Genomic DNA, 15511 nt, shown 5'->3' on the forward strand with positions numbered 1-15511 from the left:
TGACAGTGTGCGTCAGTGTGAGTGTTTGGGTATGTACATCTTTTTATGGTTGTACATTTTGTCATGAATCAAGGAAAAATGTATTATGATTTGCCACCATGTACCATTAGGATAAACAGTTGGATCCATGCAATTTTCTGCCAATCTATCTGGTAGATCTTGATATATTTTACGTTAAGTGACAACTTTGACCTTTTGGTGGTGTTTGATGAAAGACAGAGGATCACCCAAAGTCACAGTATCAAATTTGATGACAATCCATCCAATAGTTGTTGAGATATTTCACTTAAACCCCAAAAAATGTCAACCTCATGGTAGCGCTAGAGGAAAAATCAGGGTTTTACCAAAGTCAGTTGGATTCATCCTCTGGGGACCATGAATGTCTGCATAATGGGGATAAGTTGTGCAACTTGTTTAATTAAACCATTAAGTCCTTCACTCCCAGGATCTAGGAATTCTCCAGAAAACTGGATGATTGTCTGTCGTTATGTGTATTTTGATCCAGATCCAGATGGGGATTAAAAACTTTTTAAACCTTTTCTGTTAAAAAGTTTGAACACATATGTTTTGAGTCACACATTCAGAGGATTGTGTAGGTTTGTTATGGTACAGCATGTATTCTCTCAGTGTTTTGTATTAGTTTATAGTACTGTGTGTATGCAGATGTTTTCTTGTTTTTTTAAAAGCACAAACATTATAGCTTGTAAATTATGAATGGAGGAGTGGAGGCTCCCAAATGCAATGCATCACAATTAAGAACCGTCTATGGTTCCCTGGAGCACTCAGTACGCCCATTATAAAGGGTTACACACACTATAAGTACATTCTACATGAAATGCACACCAGTGAACTATGCTTTTCCTTCCACTCATCTTGTGGTTCTTATCGCATCACTTGAGTTAGCCAGTATTTTCTCTGAAGTCTGGACACATTATTGCCTCCTTTATTGTTGCTCCAAAACCTACTGATGCAGCTGTACAAGGTCACCAGTGGCAACTTGCTTTCAGAAGTAGTTTCTCAAGTGAAATTTTTAGGCTGTGTATTTTTTTTCTTCTCCTTTTATTGTACCTGTTTCAGTCTCTTATTGATGTTTCTATGTATTTTCAGGGTGATGTTGGCCTTCCTGGTCCTCCTGGGCCTGTGAGTACAATACAGTGGTGAAAGCCCAACTTACAGAATATCATTCATTGTCAGTTAGTATGACATTGTATCAAAGTTTTGTCAGGAGAGATACCACAACATGTTGGTTGACTAAAGGCCGTTTTATGGTTCTGCGGAGGCTCCACGCAGAGCTTTCACCGTAGCCTACGTAAGTGGCCTGGTGTTTATACTTGTGCGCTGGTGTGTGCGTTGAGCCGGCATGTGTGTGTGTGTGTGGGGGGGAGTGTGTGGTAGAGGGAGAAGTGAGAGAGTGACGGCGATTAGCTTCGGAGCGAGTACCGACTCTAGAGTCATAGTGAGAGAAACAAAGTGTCTCCCCTGTGCTTTCTGACCAAGGTGGGACATCTGTAGCAGGAAAAGTGAACCCTCTCCTTGATTTCATGTTGTTTATGGAGAAGGAGAACCAGGAAATGAGTCGGGGGAAATGCAACGGTACCGAGCCACGGCTGAGAGACGTGCGTCACCGTGATGTGTTACATTTTTCGAGAGGTGCATGTCAGGCTACGGGGTCCGGCGTAGACGCAGAGCGGTCTGCGGGGGTACGCCGTCGATTCGACGCAGAAGCATAAAACGGCCTTAACACTAAAAGAAATCATTATAACGTCATTGCTTTGTTCTCTGCGACCAACATAAAGAATTTTTTGTGCATTAGTAAGCGGTTCACATCCTACTATGAAAGAAATGTCGGGACCATGGATGAAAAAGCAACAGCAGTGTAGTGTTTACCCATGCTGTCATTCCTCCAACATCGTGGCATGTCATCTTGTAACCAATTTCCATTCATTGACAACCCTGCTGATTTGTTCCATGTTTAGATATGTATTTTAACTACAAAACAGTGGATCAGTGTTGATAAAGGGCATGCAACATGGGCAGTTGAGATTAGTTGTGTTGAATTTCTCTAAGGAAAAGCTTCCTTTTTTCAGTTAATGAACTCACTGATATTTGGCAGCAAGTTCCCAGTGAGTAATTCTTTTAGCAATGTAGAGCAAAGCAAATAAATATGTACAAAATAGCTTGCAGAGGCACTGAAAGCTGTGAACTGTGATTTCCTTTCCTATCTAGTATCAAATTAAACACATTTGCACTAGCCATCCCCCACTGATGTCCTACTCTTGGAACTCACTTGGAACAAAACAATCTGTATAGTGTGAATTAATGGGGGTCATGCAGTACATGACCTCTTTATAATGTTCATAATTGTAAATTATAGTAAAATGATTTTTGTTGGAAGACACGAGTGATGCTTTTACTGGAGAAAAATATTTTTTTTTTAAAGAAAAAGTCTGACATCATGGTGGCTGTCTGTACGCTGAAGGTGACACAGCGTGGGTGGTGCTGGGATGAGAGAACTCATGCTTAGACATTTTAAAGTCAAAAACACACTGTGACAAATGAGTGAAATATCTGGGAGGGGGCAGTTGTGACTCAAAATGCTGCGACAATAAGTACCCTTTAAAAAGAAAGAAGAAATTTAAGTATAAAAACGTCAAATGAAAAAATGGTGTTGGAGCCCACGTATAACAAAGTGAGGGGTTTGACATTTAGATGACTCTGTTCTAATGGGTTTGGTTCTAAAGACTTGATGCCTATTTACCCCTCTGAAGGCTTCAGACATGAGCTTGGAAACAAAGTTTGATGGCTCTCATTCTCATCACTGCTTGTTAGCAAGCGATTCATATGGAAATTTGACAGCTTAATTATATAGAGAACAAATATCGCTCCCCCTCCGCTGGTTTCACTGGTTTCTGTCTTACCAACAAAGTCTACTCCCTTAATAAGAATAGATATCAATGTAGGCGGTTTTAATAGCTGTTCAAAACACTGAGGTCTTGCTTTGCAATTATTTTTGAATAAAATTTCCCTAAATTTCATTTCGATTAGGGGAGCAAGATAAAGAAATGCTATATCAAAACTGAAATAGTCAGTTGTGTGCATTGTTGTGTAGTGAGGTATGGGCCACCCAGGATATAGGAGATGCATACAGTGCTATAGCACACAGCAGAGGGGAAAACATTAGTCATTTGATAAATGAGGCTGTTTGAATATTTAGTACCAGTCTCTGTCTGTGCTCTCTGCTTTCCTGTGGCAGGTAATTTTGGCAGTTAAGCATTGATTTCCCTTACACAGCAGAAGTAAGGGTTTGGATCATTACCATCCCTTCATAAACCTTCTTGCGCCTCTGTTTATTAGTGACGGGGAGGAGCAGTGTGCTTACAGGCATGCACGGCCATCACTTCCCCCAACGCCTTTAAAGTGGCAAAACAGTCTTTTCAGCTCTGAGGTTGTCCTGTTTTTATTGCTGCCAGTATTGCTTTACAATAGAGTTTCACAATAGAGTTTTACAATCTATTAAACTGAATCTGTTATTCCAAGTTATGTTGAGTAAAAGGTTCTTTGCAGTGTTCTAGTGGCAGACATTTCTGATCTGGTACTGATGGAACTGAGACACAGCAGCTGCTTTAGTGAGTGACTGCAGGTTGAAGGTTGACTGATTATGCAGACACTCCACTGGGGCAGTAGGGGATTCACTTCCTTACTGAAGGTTATTTTAACCATTGCTGCTGAAGGACAGCTTCATGTCAAGTTTATTTGTACAGCCCTTAATCACAGTAACACTCTCACAGGGCTCACTGGAAAACATGAGTCCAGAAACAAGGGCACTTGCAGAGGTGGACAAAGAAAAGAAAAAAGGGAAGAAACCAATGATCTCAATAGGCATTCCAAAATGGAAGTGCCACGGGGTCACCACAAAATGTCTTTTAGTTTCAAGATTTCTTCTATTGTCTCTCATTTCTTTTATTATTATGCTAAAACCACCCAAAACTGAACTGGTTATAACTGCATATGGGGGTGAAACATGTGGTTAACACAACACAAAGGGCCTGAGGACATTAAAATGTAATGAGTTCTGGTGATTATAGATAGATAATTAGATTTGCTCTGAGATTGCTTCGCTCAGTTTTTTAATACGTTTGGCTTTAAACATTGGCCTCGCTTTTGAAACCTTTTGTGCAGTCAGAAAAACTTGTTAGACAACTAGAATGCTGGACTTAATTTTCTGTTTATAGATGTGTGGATCAAAAATGCTTTTGCGTATATACACTTAAATGTGGTCACTTATGTCAGTAGTTCGGGGTTATGTTTCACTGGAATTGTTCCTTTTACAGTTTAAAAATTGATTGTGGAGAGCAATTAATCCTCAATGTGTCCTGGGTAGTATTTACACCTGTATTTTTCTTTGATCAAGTGCTATCAGATCTCATTCTGATCTGCTGTGATGTTAATGTCAGGTCTTTGATTTGATGTGTTACCTGTACGAAGAATGATATGAGGATCAAGTAGCTCTGTAAAAACACTTTGAATCCTAGTAATTGCTGCTTTAGATTTGGGATTTAATGTGGACATTTCTTCTCTTCACCTGGAGTAGTTCTAGGCATCCGCCTGCCTCAATTTTGTTGACCTTTCCCCTTTCATTTAATTTCATTTTGTTGTTGATGGCTCTGCCCGGTGGCCTTGTCACCCCATTTCTAAACTTCACTGAAGATATAAAACAAATATAAAAACATGATATCTACCTAGTGATTTATTATATATTTGGAAATCAAGAAAAAGTTCTATATTTCCTCAAAAAAAACAAAAAAACAACAGCGTGTACTTCAGTGGTGACTGTTTAGGAAACACTGTGTCTTTTTCATTACTTCTAGGTGATGACAGCTCACGGATTGAGACAGCTCTCTGAAACTGTAAGCAGCTGTTTTTTTATCACAAAACCTGAAATGTTTATGTACGGTACCTGTTGTTCCTCTTGTACACTTACAGGTTCACTTAAGTCAGAATCTGAAGTGGTCTGTTTTCTTTTGTATTTGAGGATGCAATGACGGAGAAGACACAAAAGGGAGAAAAAGGAGATGAGGTAACTATTTCCCTCATTATTATTTCTCAGTAAAGACAATAAAACCATAAGAAACTCAGTATTAGTTTTCATTGCATCCAACATTTGACACTACAGCGTAAAAATGATGTAACAAAAGCAGTGTTGACATTCAGATGAGTTTGATGTCGTCTTTGTGCTGCGCAGAGGTGGAGCACAGAATAAATTGTGGTACAATTGTAGCTAGGACCGCAAAACAACAGATGCATCTACTTGAGGCAAGCAGATTACAAAGGCCACTTATGCAGCTATTGACCGAACATCAAAGACTGTCAGCTAAATGAAAAAGAAGAAAATAAATTGTAAAAATGTAAAGATATGAGGATCTGCAAATGAAAAATGTACTGAATTGTATCAAAACCAAACACTCGGCATATCACCATGAGTGTAAGTGTTTTGAGGCATAGAAATTATTTTTTTGGTATCTCAGAGGTAATTTCTTTTTCTTTTCTTTTCTTTTTTTTTTAAAGTTACTGCTTTGTTTGTATTCATATTCTTAGAACAAAGAAGCAAACTTTGCAAAGGAAACACTGTTCTTTTAAACGTTACACAATATAAAAGCCAACTTCATAAAGGTCCTTGAGGACATTTAAAAAAAAACTTACTCCAGTCAGCAAGAGGAATGGCTTACATGACAATTTCCTTTATGCACGTCTTAAGAAATTATGGTTGTCTATCTCTTTTACTTTCTACAGGGGGAGAGAGGACTGCAAGGCTTCAAGGTAACTTGTTGAAGAATTGGCACTTGCACTAGAACTTGAGCAACAATATCTACTGCCAACAAAATAAGGCTCCAAAGCCATTTTAGTCCATTAAGTATCACTTTTCTTTTATTGTAGAAAAGATTCTTTTTTTGACATACAGTCAAGTTCTGAGCTAGCAGCACTGCAACATGGCAGAGATTATAGATGTCCTGTTTGGTGTTTTTGAGCGGTTGTTTCTAGCCAACACGCCACCATAATTATCTTCCAGTTGCAACTGAAGCAGACCTTCACTCTATTCTGCTGTCGACTTTTATGCCTCTCCAAACATTTTTATCTTGAATTCAGATTTTCTATTGTGACAAGCCTAATGTTTTTTTTTCTCCTCCATTTTCCTGCCTCCCCATACCTCTCACTCACCCTTTTTTGGTGCTGTGACAGGGAAACATCGGGCCGCCAGGACTCAAGGGAGATCAAGGACCAGAGGTAAGTCTTTGTATTTATCTCATGTCAGCTGTGCCACTTACAGTAGGTCAAACGGAGACTAAAACCTGCTGAACATAAAAGATAGTGAGACGAACGTTTTCAAGTTTAGGTCAATAATAAAACTGGATAAGAGATTTGATGCTGTTACTTGTAAAACTTGATCGTAAGAGCTGGTTCAGGTCAATATTAACTAGCATACGGAAATGTAAACATCTCATTGTATTTACCTTTTCACTGTTGTTCTAACTGGTTTTGGTGAAAGTTTGGTTTCTGTGGCAATGATTGTAATATTTTTTGATCAACCATTGCGATCTAACAAAGATCCAAGTAGGATCGAAACGTTGTCATTATTAAACTTTCGTGGCATGGAGTAAGTGTGCAGGCGTTACCTTTTCTTCAATCCTCATAATAATACCAGGTATTAAAAGTATTGCAAATGCATTCACTGTAAACCAACTCATTAACATGAATTAAACTTAAAACTCATAATTTAAGATGCTAGAATATTCTTTTAAACTTGGTTTATAAAAATATGATAAAACAGTCATAATAATGTAGATGCTTTTTTTCCCAGTGATAAAAAGGGGTATATACAGTAGATAGCAGCCAGGTACTGATGCTTGTGTACTTCTTTTCTCAGTTGTTATCATTCGACGTAAGCTCAGTTTCCATGGTAATATTTGGATCGTTCAGTTCATCAGTGAATATACAAAGACAATAATGAGTTGAAAAGGGGAATGCATGTAAAGACTTTATCTAGAATAACAGCATAACCAGGATTTAAGCATGTATTTGAAATGACATGTGCGTGCAAACTTACGGCTGCACAGTCATGATGATATCATCGGCATACAGTTATTGCCATGAAACTAACCATGGTTTATTAAAAATTATAGCAGGCAGCACTTAAAAAAAACAGGGCTATTTGAAGTACTCTCAAAAGTCGTGTCCACAGTGTAGCTGGCTGGGCTGTAACATTTAAAAGCCCAGAAAATTCTGTCACCAAACAAAGGCAGAAAATAGCCCAAACTGTTGGTTTTCCTTTGTGTTTTGCCAGGGCAAGCAAGGCCTGCCTGGACCCACTGGACTCCCAGGACTCTCAGGCGAGCCAGTAAGTATATTAGCGCTAGACACTTCATGTCAAGCCTTGTTTTTCATTGCCTTATCTGTCACCATGCCATATCCTCTCCTCTTTAACTCAGCCTGCCAAAATGAAAAAGAGAGATAAACAGATAAACGTCAACAGGCAGAGACAGAGAGGAAGTAGGGAGAAAAGTCCAGAATTTTTACACAGACGATCAGTAATCAAATTTAAGAATTAATTAGTGGAAAGAGACAAGTCTAAGCTCTTTATGCCAGGAACGGAGGCAGAGGCTCAATCTGTTCTCCACACCTGCTTCGGTAATGAGCATCTGTCTTTACTCAAAAGCAGGGAGGGAAAAGAGGCATTTCATAAATCCTGGCTAAGGGAAATTATGTTGGAACACGGCAGCCCGCTGAAGCAGTGAGGAGGAGGAGATAAATGTGTGTGAGGAGATGAAGGCCTGGTGATAGATGTGTCTCTTTTCACCACTATTTACAGGGCTCGCCAGGGGAGTCAGGGATGCCTGGGAGAGATGGCCTGAAAGGAGAAAAGGTAGGTAAACTTCCGATCAAGTTCTTACCTCAAAGAAAAATATGAAGCTATGATTTTTCATCACAGGTTGAACATGGTAGACAACTTGTGAAGACACCTTTCAGATTACTCGCCCAGCATGCCATTGTCAATCATGTTGTACCTTTGTGCTCTTGCCTCTGATGCCTCTGACTACTATTATTTGTACACACATTTGTTCTTACAGTATGACTTGTTTCAAATACTGTGCTGAAAGATGAAAAGTGCACAGTTGACATGCATATTTGATGGTTTGTCACTTGTCAAAATAAACAAAGCTAACGTCAACATGCTAACATGCATAGTGACTATGCTAACATGCTGATTTTTAGAAGATCATGTTCACCATTGTAGTTTAGCCTGTTAGCATGCTAATATTCACTAATTAACACTAAAAGCAAGGTACAGCTGAGGCGAGGCATTTGGTCATAAACTCAAAGTATCAAGCATATTGAAATGTTTAGCTCATGATGCCACTATAGGAAAAGTCAGAGGATCACCAAAGTTAGTAGGATTTAATTTATTTGTACGGAATGTAATCATAATCCATCTGAGTCTTGACCAAAGTGGTGAACCGACCGACCAACACTGCCATCTGTAGAGCCACGTCGCTAATGTTTAAAGATAATAGCACTAAGGCACCAAAGTGCATAGTGCAATTTCATTTTGGGGGGTAAATAAAAATGATTTTGGTAGAAAATTCAAAACACTTAAATTAAATTGTATCTATGATGGGAACACCAAATATATTTGAGGCAGGAAGCAGAAAGCAGACACTACTGTTACTGCCTTGGGGACAGCAATTTCCAACCGACAAACTTGATGGTTTGTAAGGGTCCATGCAGTGCCAAAAGCTGTCCTCTCTAACAAACAATGTTAATGTTTATAACTACTGAGGTGCAAACTGGTGTGTGCACCTGCTTCACCCTCCAGACTCTTCCTTGTTCACCTCCCTGTGTGTAATACAGCACATCCTTTGCATTGATGAGATGACAGAGCCTGTCTGACATTTTGTCTATGGAGAATCTTCTGAATACCGTCTGTCTTTCTGTTTGTAGGGGGACTCTGGTGGAGTAATGGGGCCACAGGGACCTAAGGGTGAGCCTGGAGAGCCTGGAGGTGGATATATGGTGGGTACCATATCAAGTTCACTTTCATTTGACCTTTTTGGCTTCAACCCTGGAGTCACAAGACGCAAAAGTAGAAAAGAACAATTCATCAGAAGTTCACCATGCATATATCATCTGCAAACAGCTGGAACAGCAGCAGACAAGGTACAGAAAACTAGCTCCTCTGGCTGCGTAGCTGCCATCACATTATGAAGATGCAATGCCATTAAGGAATCCACCATTGAATAACCCCAGCCTGGGTAATCACCTACCCTCTCACTTTGGAGCTTATAGCTGTTGAAGCACTCTCTTTTATGGACATGGCTTTGCATATAGAAATGTTCATTAAAGGGTCCCCAAAAAGGCAGCACATGCTGCCACGGCCTCAGTCCTGGTTGACAGTGCTTGCACTCCTCAATCACCGGCAAGTGCTCTATGGCTTTGAACAATCATGTCTGTTTGTGTGTGGAAACACTGAAGTGAACATTAAGCCCGACAGCAGACCTACTCATCAAGCAATGGGTAGTCGGTTGAGTTGAGCAGAGTAATAAGGGAAAGATTGTGTTCAGGCAGAAGTATTTAAACCTCCTTAATGTGCTCCAGCACTTTGAAAATTGTGTCAACGGGAGTTGCAGGCCAATGACCCCTTATGTTGTAGTTGAAAAGCTAAACAAAGAGAGATGTCTATCGTTTAGAGTAGACATCCTCCTGCGTAGATCCTGATTGTCTTTTACGGACATCACTTCTGTTTGGAGGCATTGGAGGAAAATGGATTCTCAACATTTTATGGTCTTCGTAATGTATGACAAAGAAAAGGGGTGGGGGGGAAGCAATAAACAGAAGTTAATGCAGATGATCTGAGGATCTGTAATGAGTCAGCCTGCTCAAGTTGTTAATGACACTTTATTGATTTGGCCTTTAAAGGAATAATGATCAATTTGTTCTTTGTTTCTTATAACTTTTATTATTTGAATATATTAGCAGTCTCCCTCTCCTCTCAAGTACTGTACTGTTTTGTTTCAGTGGAGTGCCAATGCATAATCTCTAATTAAACTTTTTATTTTTTGAAAAAGAAAATGCAGTCATAGGATTATGTTATTAGTCTCAAAAAGTTCTGTACTTCCCAAACTTTTCTCTGTTTTATGATTGAGTGAGTTGGTACATTTCTCCCTAAAACTGTAGAATTGCTGTGTTAGTTCAAATCTGACCAACTTCTGCACAGCTAATTTACATTGTGCAATGTAGGCTTTGTAACACTAATACATGCTGACCACAGAAATCAATGTCTCATGAGAACTGAACAGTAAATAATGCTTACAGTAGCCTCTATTCCAATCAAGGTTTTTCTCTGTGGTATGCCATTATCAGTCTGCCACTGTACATAGAAACTATTAAAAATGTTGTAAACAGTATTGAACATGAGCCCATAATGCAACACTGTGTTCAGACCATTTGCAATGTGGAGTGCAGCTCGTACAGATTCAATACCTGTTCAAATTCCAGCACTAGAACAGCTTTTTTTGGGCTGCACCTCAGGTCTCAAAGTGAATTGCTGATGAATGTACAGTGAATCCCTATTCTGATAGTCTTCTTCTTGTTTTTTTGTAGGGCGATGGGTTGTCTGTAAGCAGAGGGTCTCGCGGGCCCAAGGTAGGAAGCACTGTGGTGGTGGAGCATCACCAACACAAACATCTCACTATTAATATTCCGCAGATAGATCAGTTGTATTTATGGCAACTCCAGTATTTATGCTTTATGTTAACACTATTTAAAAATAAATAAAAAAGATGTTCATGTTCAGGTACAGTTTAGGTCAGTGGTTCACAATCTTTTTAGTAAGACTTAACCCCACCCTCCCCAGCCCTGTCAGATGATCTCAAGCACTCCTTCATGACGACCACCTGTTCCAAATGTGTTCATTTATTTATTCAGTTATTGATTTCAAACTGGATGTTATTTAACAGTATTAATTATATAAAAGGACATTTTTAGCCTATAGTAATATTTTCTTTTTAGCTATTTCAACCATGTATTCATTAGGTTTAGCTATGTATCCATTACTTGTAGGATCTATTTCAACTGTTTATCCCTTACTCTCAGCTAACTGGTAGTAGTAGGTCCTCTCTGCTTTCTTGCTTATTAGTTTTTAAAAAACCAAAATCTGCTCACATACTGTATGTACTTCATTTTAAACTGTAGTAGAGATTTTAAGGTTTTCTGACAATATCATGCTGAGCTTGTTAGCAGGTTTGCAAAACATTGACCTAAAGATGTCACAAATATTAAAGGTGTTGTCATGGAAAAAATAATAATCAAGCATTTGAACATACAGTGTGTATCGCATGAGTTCCAATGAAATACATAACAAACATGTGCATACCATTGGCCTTGAGCATAGTTGTGTTTCTTACCCATGAAGTGACTAAAGACAAAACATAAAGGGAAATTCAGTTCCGGCAGAGTTTGAATTAATGATTATGCAATGCAGCAGCTCTCCATCTCTACATTTTACAATCATTGAAACACCACTGACTGCTCCCTTGTATTTTTGTCAGGGTGAGAGAGGTGTCCCAGGTTTGCCCGGAGACCATGGTGACAAAGGCGAACCTGGAGAGAGTATCATAGGCTCGCCTGTGAGTATGATGTTGTATTGATTGGTATGTGTCTCCCACATTCATCATTTAGTTCAAAGTATGACAGAAAGAGGTAAAGAGAAAGAGACCCTCTTTGAATATCAGTGTTCATGAAATACACTCTCAGATGAAAACGCTTGCCAATACTGCGAGGTGCTGGCGTGTTGCACTCTGCCTTCACCGTTATACTGCACTGCCAGTTTGAACCTCACACAGGTTTGATTGAGAGTGAGTCTGCTTTCATTTTTTAAATACAGGATTGTTAAAGACAGTGAATCAATAGAGCAAAAGGTGTCTAACACAATTCCTTTATTGGGTCCTGGGTGCTAGAGGGCAGATAGTGTTAACAAGATGTGTTATGTGTTCTTAGGGCCGCATGGGACCCCCAGGAAAGCCGGGAATTGAGGTTTGTGGAAAATTCTCAGACTCCAAAACACATAAACATGTTCAAGTTTATTTTCACATGTCTTCAGCTCGTTGATGCTGTTGCCAGCGGTTTTGCAATTATTTTACAATACAAATACCATTCTGCAGTGTTGATCACTTGTGTGGTTCTATAATGTCTTCAGCTCGTTGATGCTGTTGCCAGCGGTTTTGCAATTATTTTACAATACAAATAACATTCTGCAGTGTTGATCAATTGTTGTGTGGTTCTATAAGATGGACTGTAAAAATGAGAGTGTCTGGGTTTTTCAGGGCCCTCGCGGACCCCCAGGTTTATCTGGCCCTCCTGGAGTTCCAGGAAAAGAGGTGAGTGAGATCAGTATGCCCTTCCACTCGTATTCACTCCCTCACACATCTGCAGATAAAAGACGGCTTAAAGCATAAAAGAATGTCAGCTTCCACTGCGGATGAACAAGTACGATGTATCACGGCTGCTGGACACAAATGCCCACCAACTGAGATGGGTGTGAAAGCAGAGTCACAGCCTTGCATGTCTGCTTGATATCCTAGCCAGGAGGATTGTTAACTCCTTTCTTTGTTTCAATTAAAGGGCTCCCCTGGATGGCCAGGCCCCCCGGGCCCTGCCGGACCTCCAGGTGAACCAGTAAGTGAGAAAATCTCATTTTTGCTTTCTGCAGTTCAGCATCACTGATCTGCAATGAGAACTACTGAGCAAACCTGGACGTCAAAGTCAACTTTCACAGTGCAGCTTCAGTTTGTGGATAATTAGCAGCTTGTCCTGCTGTTCACTAGAAAACATCAGTTTCAAGCAAATGTTGCAGTTTACGACAAATTGGCAGCACCCTGTTGTTAGCACGTTTTCATCTCTTTCTTGTCTTTTCAAGTGTTTCAAATAAGAAACATTTATTATAGTTCTGGTAGCTGTAGTGTGAGCACAATACGAGTGCCGCTGCTGCATCAAAGCCTTGTATATTTAGCATTTTAACCTATTTTATATTCATGTGTTGTAAAGACCCATGAAAATCCATGTTATGTTTTTAAAAGATACATGGGCTGCAATTCAAAGTGTTTTCCTCAGCTCCCAAGAACAACAATATTTTCAAGATGTGAGGAATCTGTCTTCCAGCAACCAAGTTATTATAAACTGTTTCCTCAAGCGTTGCAGATTTTAAAAAATACTGAAAATGAAACAAAGAAATGTTTGGGGTAAAATCACATTCCTTAAAGGCATACAAGATGCTCTTATAAATTTATGTTTTTGAGAAATTTAGCAGATGCAGTTGAACTGAACAAACAGAAGAGTATTTCCAAAAACATGAAAGATTTGTTTGTTCTGAAATTCTAACTGTGGCAATTTTTCATGTTTTTCATTTTCTTTCTTTGACAGACTGCCCTGCCAATTGTTGGAGACATGGGTGCATTACTCAAGGTATTTTATCTTCACAGTTAATGATAATTACATCTTTTCCACAAACAGGTTGTAGGTTGGTAGTTAAAAATTATCAATATTTGAAAGGGTATGCATGCTCTCAGTTTAGAGAGATAGTAAAAGCCCTCTAGTGCCTCCATCAGGATGACTGGGAGAAATATATGTAGAAGGCATTCAAATTATTAACTCCTTTGCCACAGGTGCACAGTATAGCCATGCTGTATGACACTAAAGCCTGTCAATTATACGTATTTATGATTGCTATGTGGCAATTTATGAAGACTCATACAGAATTTCAAATTAGTTTATTTCACAGCAATCATCCCTAGTGTAAAATAAACTTTTATAGCATGAATTGTGAAAATCTGTAAATCACTGTCAATAATAATAATTTGTTTCTCTTGAGGATGCTGCATGCTAAAATAAAAAATAAAAACCTGCATACATAATTTAGGGAATTACTATACTGAATGATGATAATACTGCACCAATCAGTCCTAATTAGGCAGCAATAAGCAAGTGTCAGATTTGGAAAATGAGGTTATATCACCCAATGTGTTTGTCCTGTAATAATAAAACTAGCTTTACAATCTTTAAATGTCTGATATGCAGAGATAAAAATATTAAATCATGTAACTCCATGACAGCATATCTGTTTATATCATTACATTTATAAAAATACTTTGGTTGGTTGTATTATTGTGATGGCATGTTTTATCAACTAAATGTACACGGCACAACAAATGGAAAAATGTATATCTAAATTTGGCATCACAACATTGCCTTTTATGTATTGGTTTATAGTAAGTGAGATCAACTCAGATGAAACCTGGTATGCACCAATGTTTCAGCCATACTATTTCAGATCCAATGCAACACCCCAAATATTGCTTTGAGAACAACTCTCACTTTTCTGACTTCTAAAATGCTTTAATTTCATTTCCTCCGGTAGATTTCCCTTGTCACTTAAACCTTCACCTCCAATTACCAAACATTGAAGCATTTGGTTGGATTGCTAAAACGCTCTTCCCAAAGATTTTAAAGAAGTTGTATCTTTATTTTCACACTTTGAAACTGTGTTCCAACATAATCATACATACAAGGTTCCCTGACCAAATGCAGACTGCGAGGCCAAACGTAATGTGAAACACTTCTCAACCTCACCTTTTACACTTTTATGACCTGAGATTCTTTGGTAACACTTTACATGAACGTATCGACATAATCGTGACATGACACTGTCATAACTATGACATGACACTGTCATAACTATGACATGACACTGTCATGAACGTGTCATAAACGTTGACTTCTGTCATTAACTGTCATTCAGTTTTTGTCATGACATTGTTTGGGTTTTCTTGATTATGACAACTTGACATTAATCAAAGTGACATTACCAGAAGTTGTCTTGGTCATGACAAGTTGACATTAAATTAGTTTGGGATGTCTTTGTAATGACAACTTGACATTACATTTCTTTGGAGTGTCCTTATTTAGACAAGTTGACATTAAACAGGATGCCATTATGTCAAGTTGTCATGACAAAGACATTCTCTGGTAATGTCATCCTGGTTAATGTCAAGTTGTCATGACAAAGACATCCCAACAATGTCAACTTGTCATGACAAAAACCGAATGACACTTAATGACAGAAGTCATAAACGTTTATGAGTTGTTTATAACGTTTATGACACGTCGTTCATCACAGTGTCATGTCATAGTTATGACAGTGTCATTTCACGATTATGTCGATACCTTCAAGTAAATTGTTAACCGATTCTTTTGTGGCTGTTACCTTTCTTAATGGCCATTTCCATCAAAGTCCATGCCTGATTTCTTTTGACTGAAGCAGGTAAGTCACCTTGCCTGCAGGACAGCACACACAGAAAACACTTTTTAATTTTTAATACGTAATGCAAAACAATGCTGACAATAAATATAAGGCCATCACATGCCATATCACTGATATAATAAAACCAAATGGCACTTAGAATTT

The 15511-nt window shown here is 38.7% G+C and overlaps 1 protein-coding gene across 4 annotated transcripts in view; it reads left to right on the forward strand.

Annotated features, from left to right (window-relative positions):
- Positions 1-15511, forward strand: part of LOC120548537 (collagen alpha-1(XIX) chain-like) — a 95684-nt gene that overhangs the window by 59477 nt on the left and 20696 nt on the right. For all 4 annotated transcript variants that reach the window (XM_039784841.1, XM_039784842.1, XM_039784843.1 and 1 more), the window contains 14 exons: positions 1108-1140; positions 4869-4907; positions 5033-5077; positions 5791-5817; positions 6238-6282; positions 7340-7393; positions 7865-7918; positions 8995-9066; positions 10654-10695; positions 11601-11678; positions 12049-12084; positions 12375-12428; positions 12673-12726; positions 13471-13512. In XM_039784841.1, coding sequence (XP_039640775.1) covers positions 1108-1140; positions 4869-4907; positions 5033-5077; positions 5791-5817; positions 6238-6282; positions 7340-7393; positions 7865-7918; positions 8995-9066; positions 10654-10695; positions 11601-11678; positions 12049-12084; positions 12375-12428; positions 12673-12726; positions 13471-13512 — 675 coding nt within the window. The remainder of the gene's footprint in view (positions 1-1107; positions 1141-4868; positions 4908-5032; positions 5078-5790; positions 5818-6237; positions 6283-7339; positions 7394-7864; positions 7919-8994; positions 9067-10653; positions 10696-11600; positions 11679-12048; positions 12085-12374; positions 12429-12672; positions 12727-13470; positions 13513-15511) is intronic.

This window comes from Perca fluviatilis, chromosome 19, assembly GCF_010015445.1.
Source record: "Perca fluviatilis chromosome 19, GENO_Pfluv_1.0, whole genome shotgun sequence".
Taxonomy (NCBI): Eukaryota; Metazoa; Chordata; class Actinopteri; order Perciformes; family Percidae; genus Perca; species Perca fluviatilis.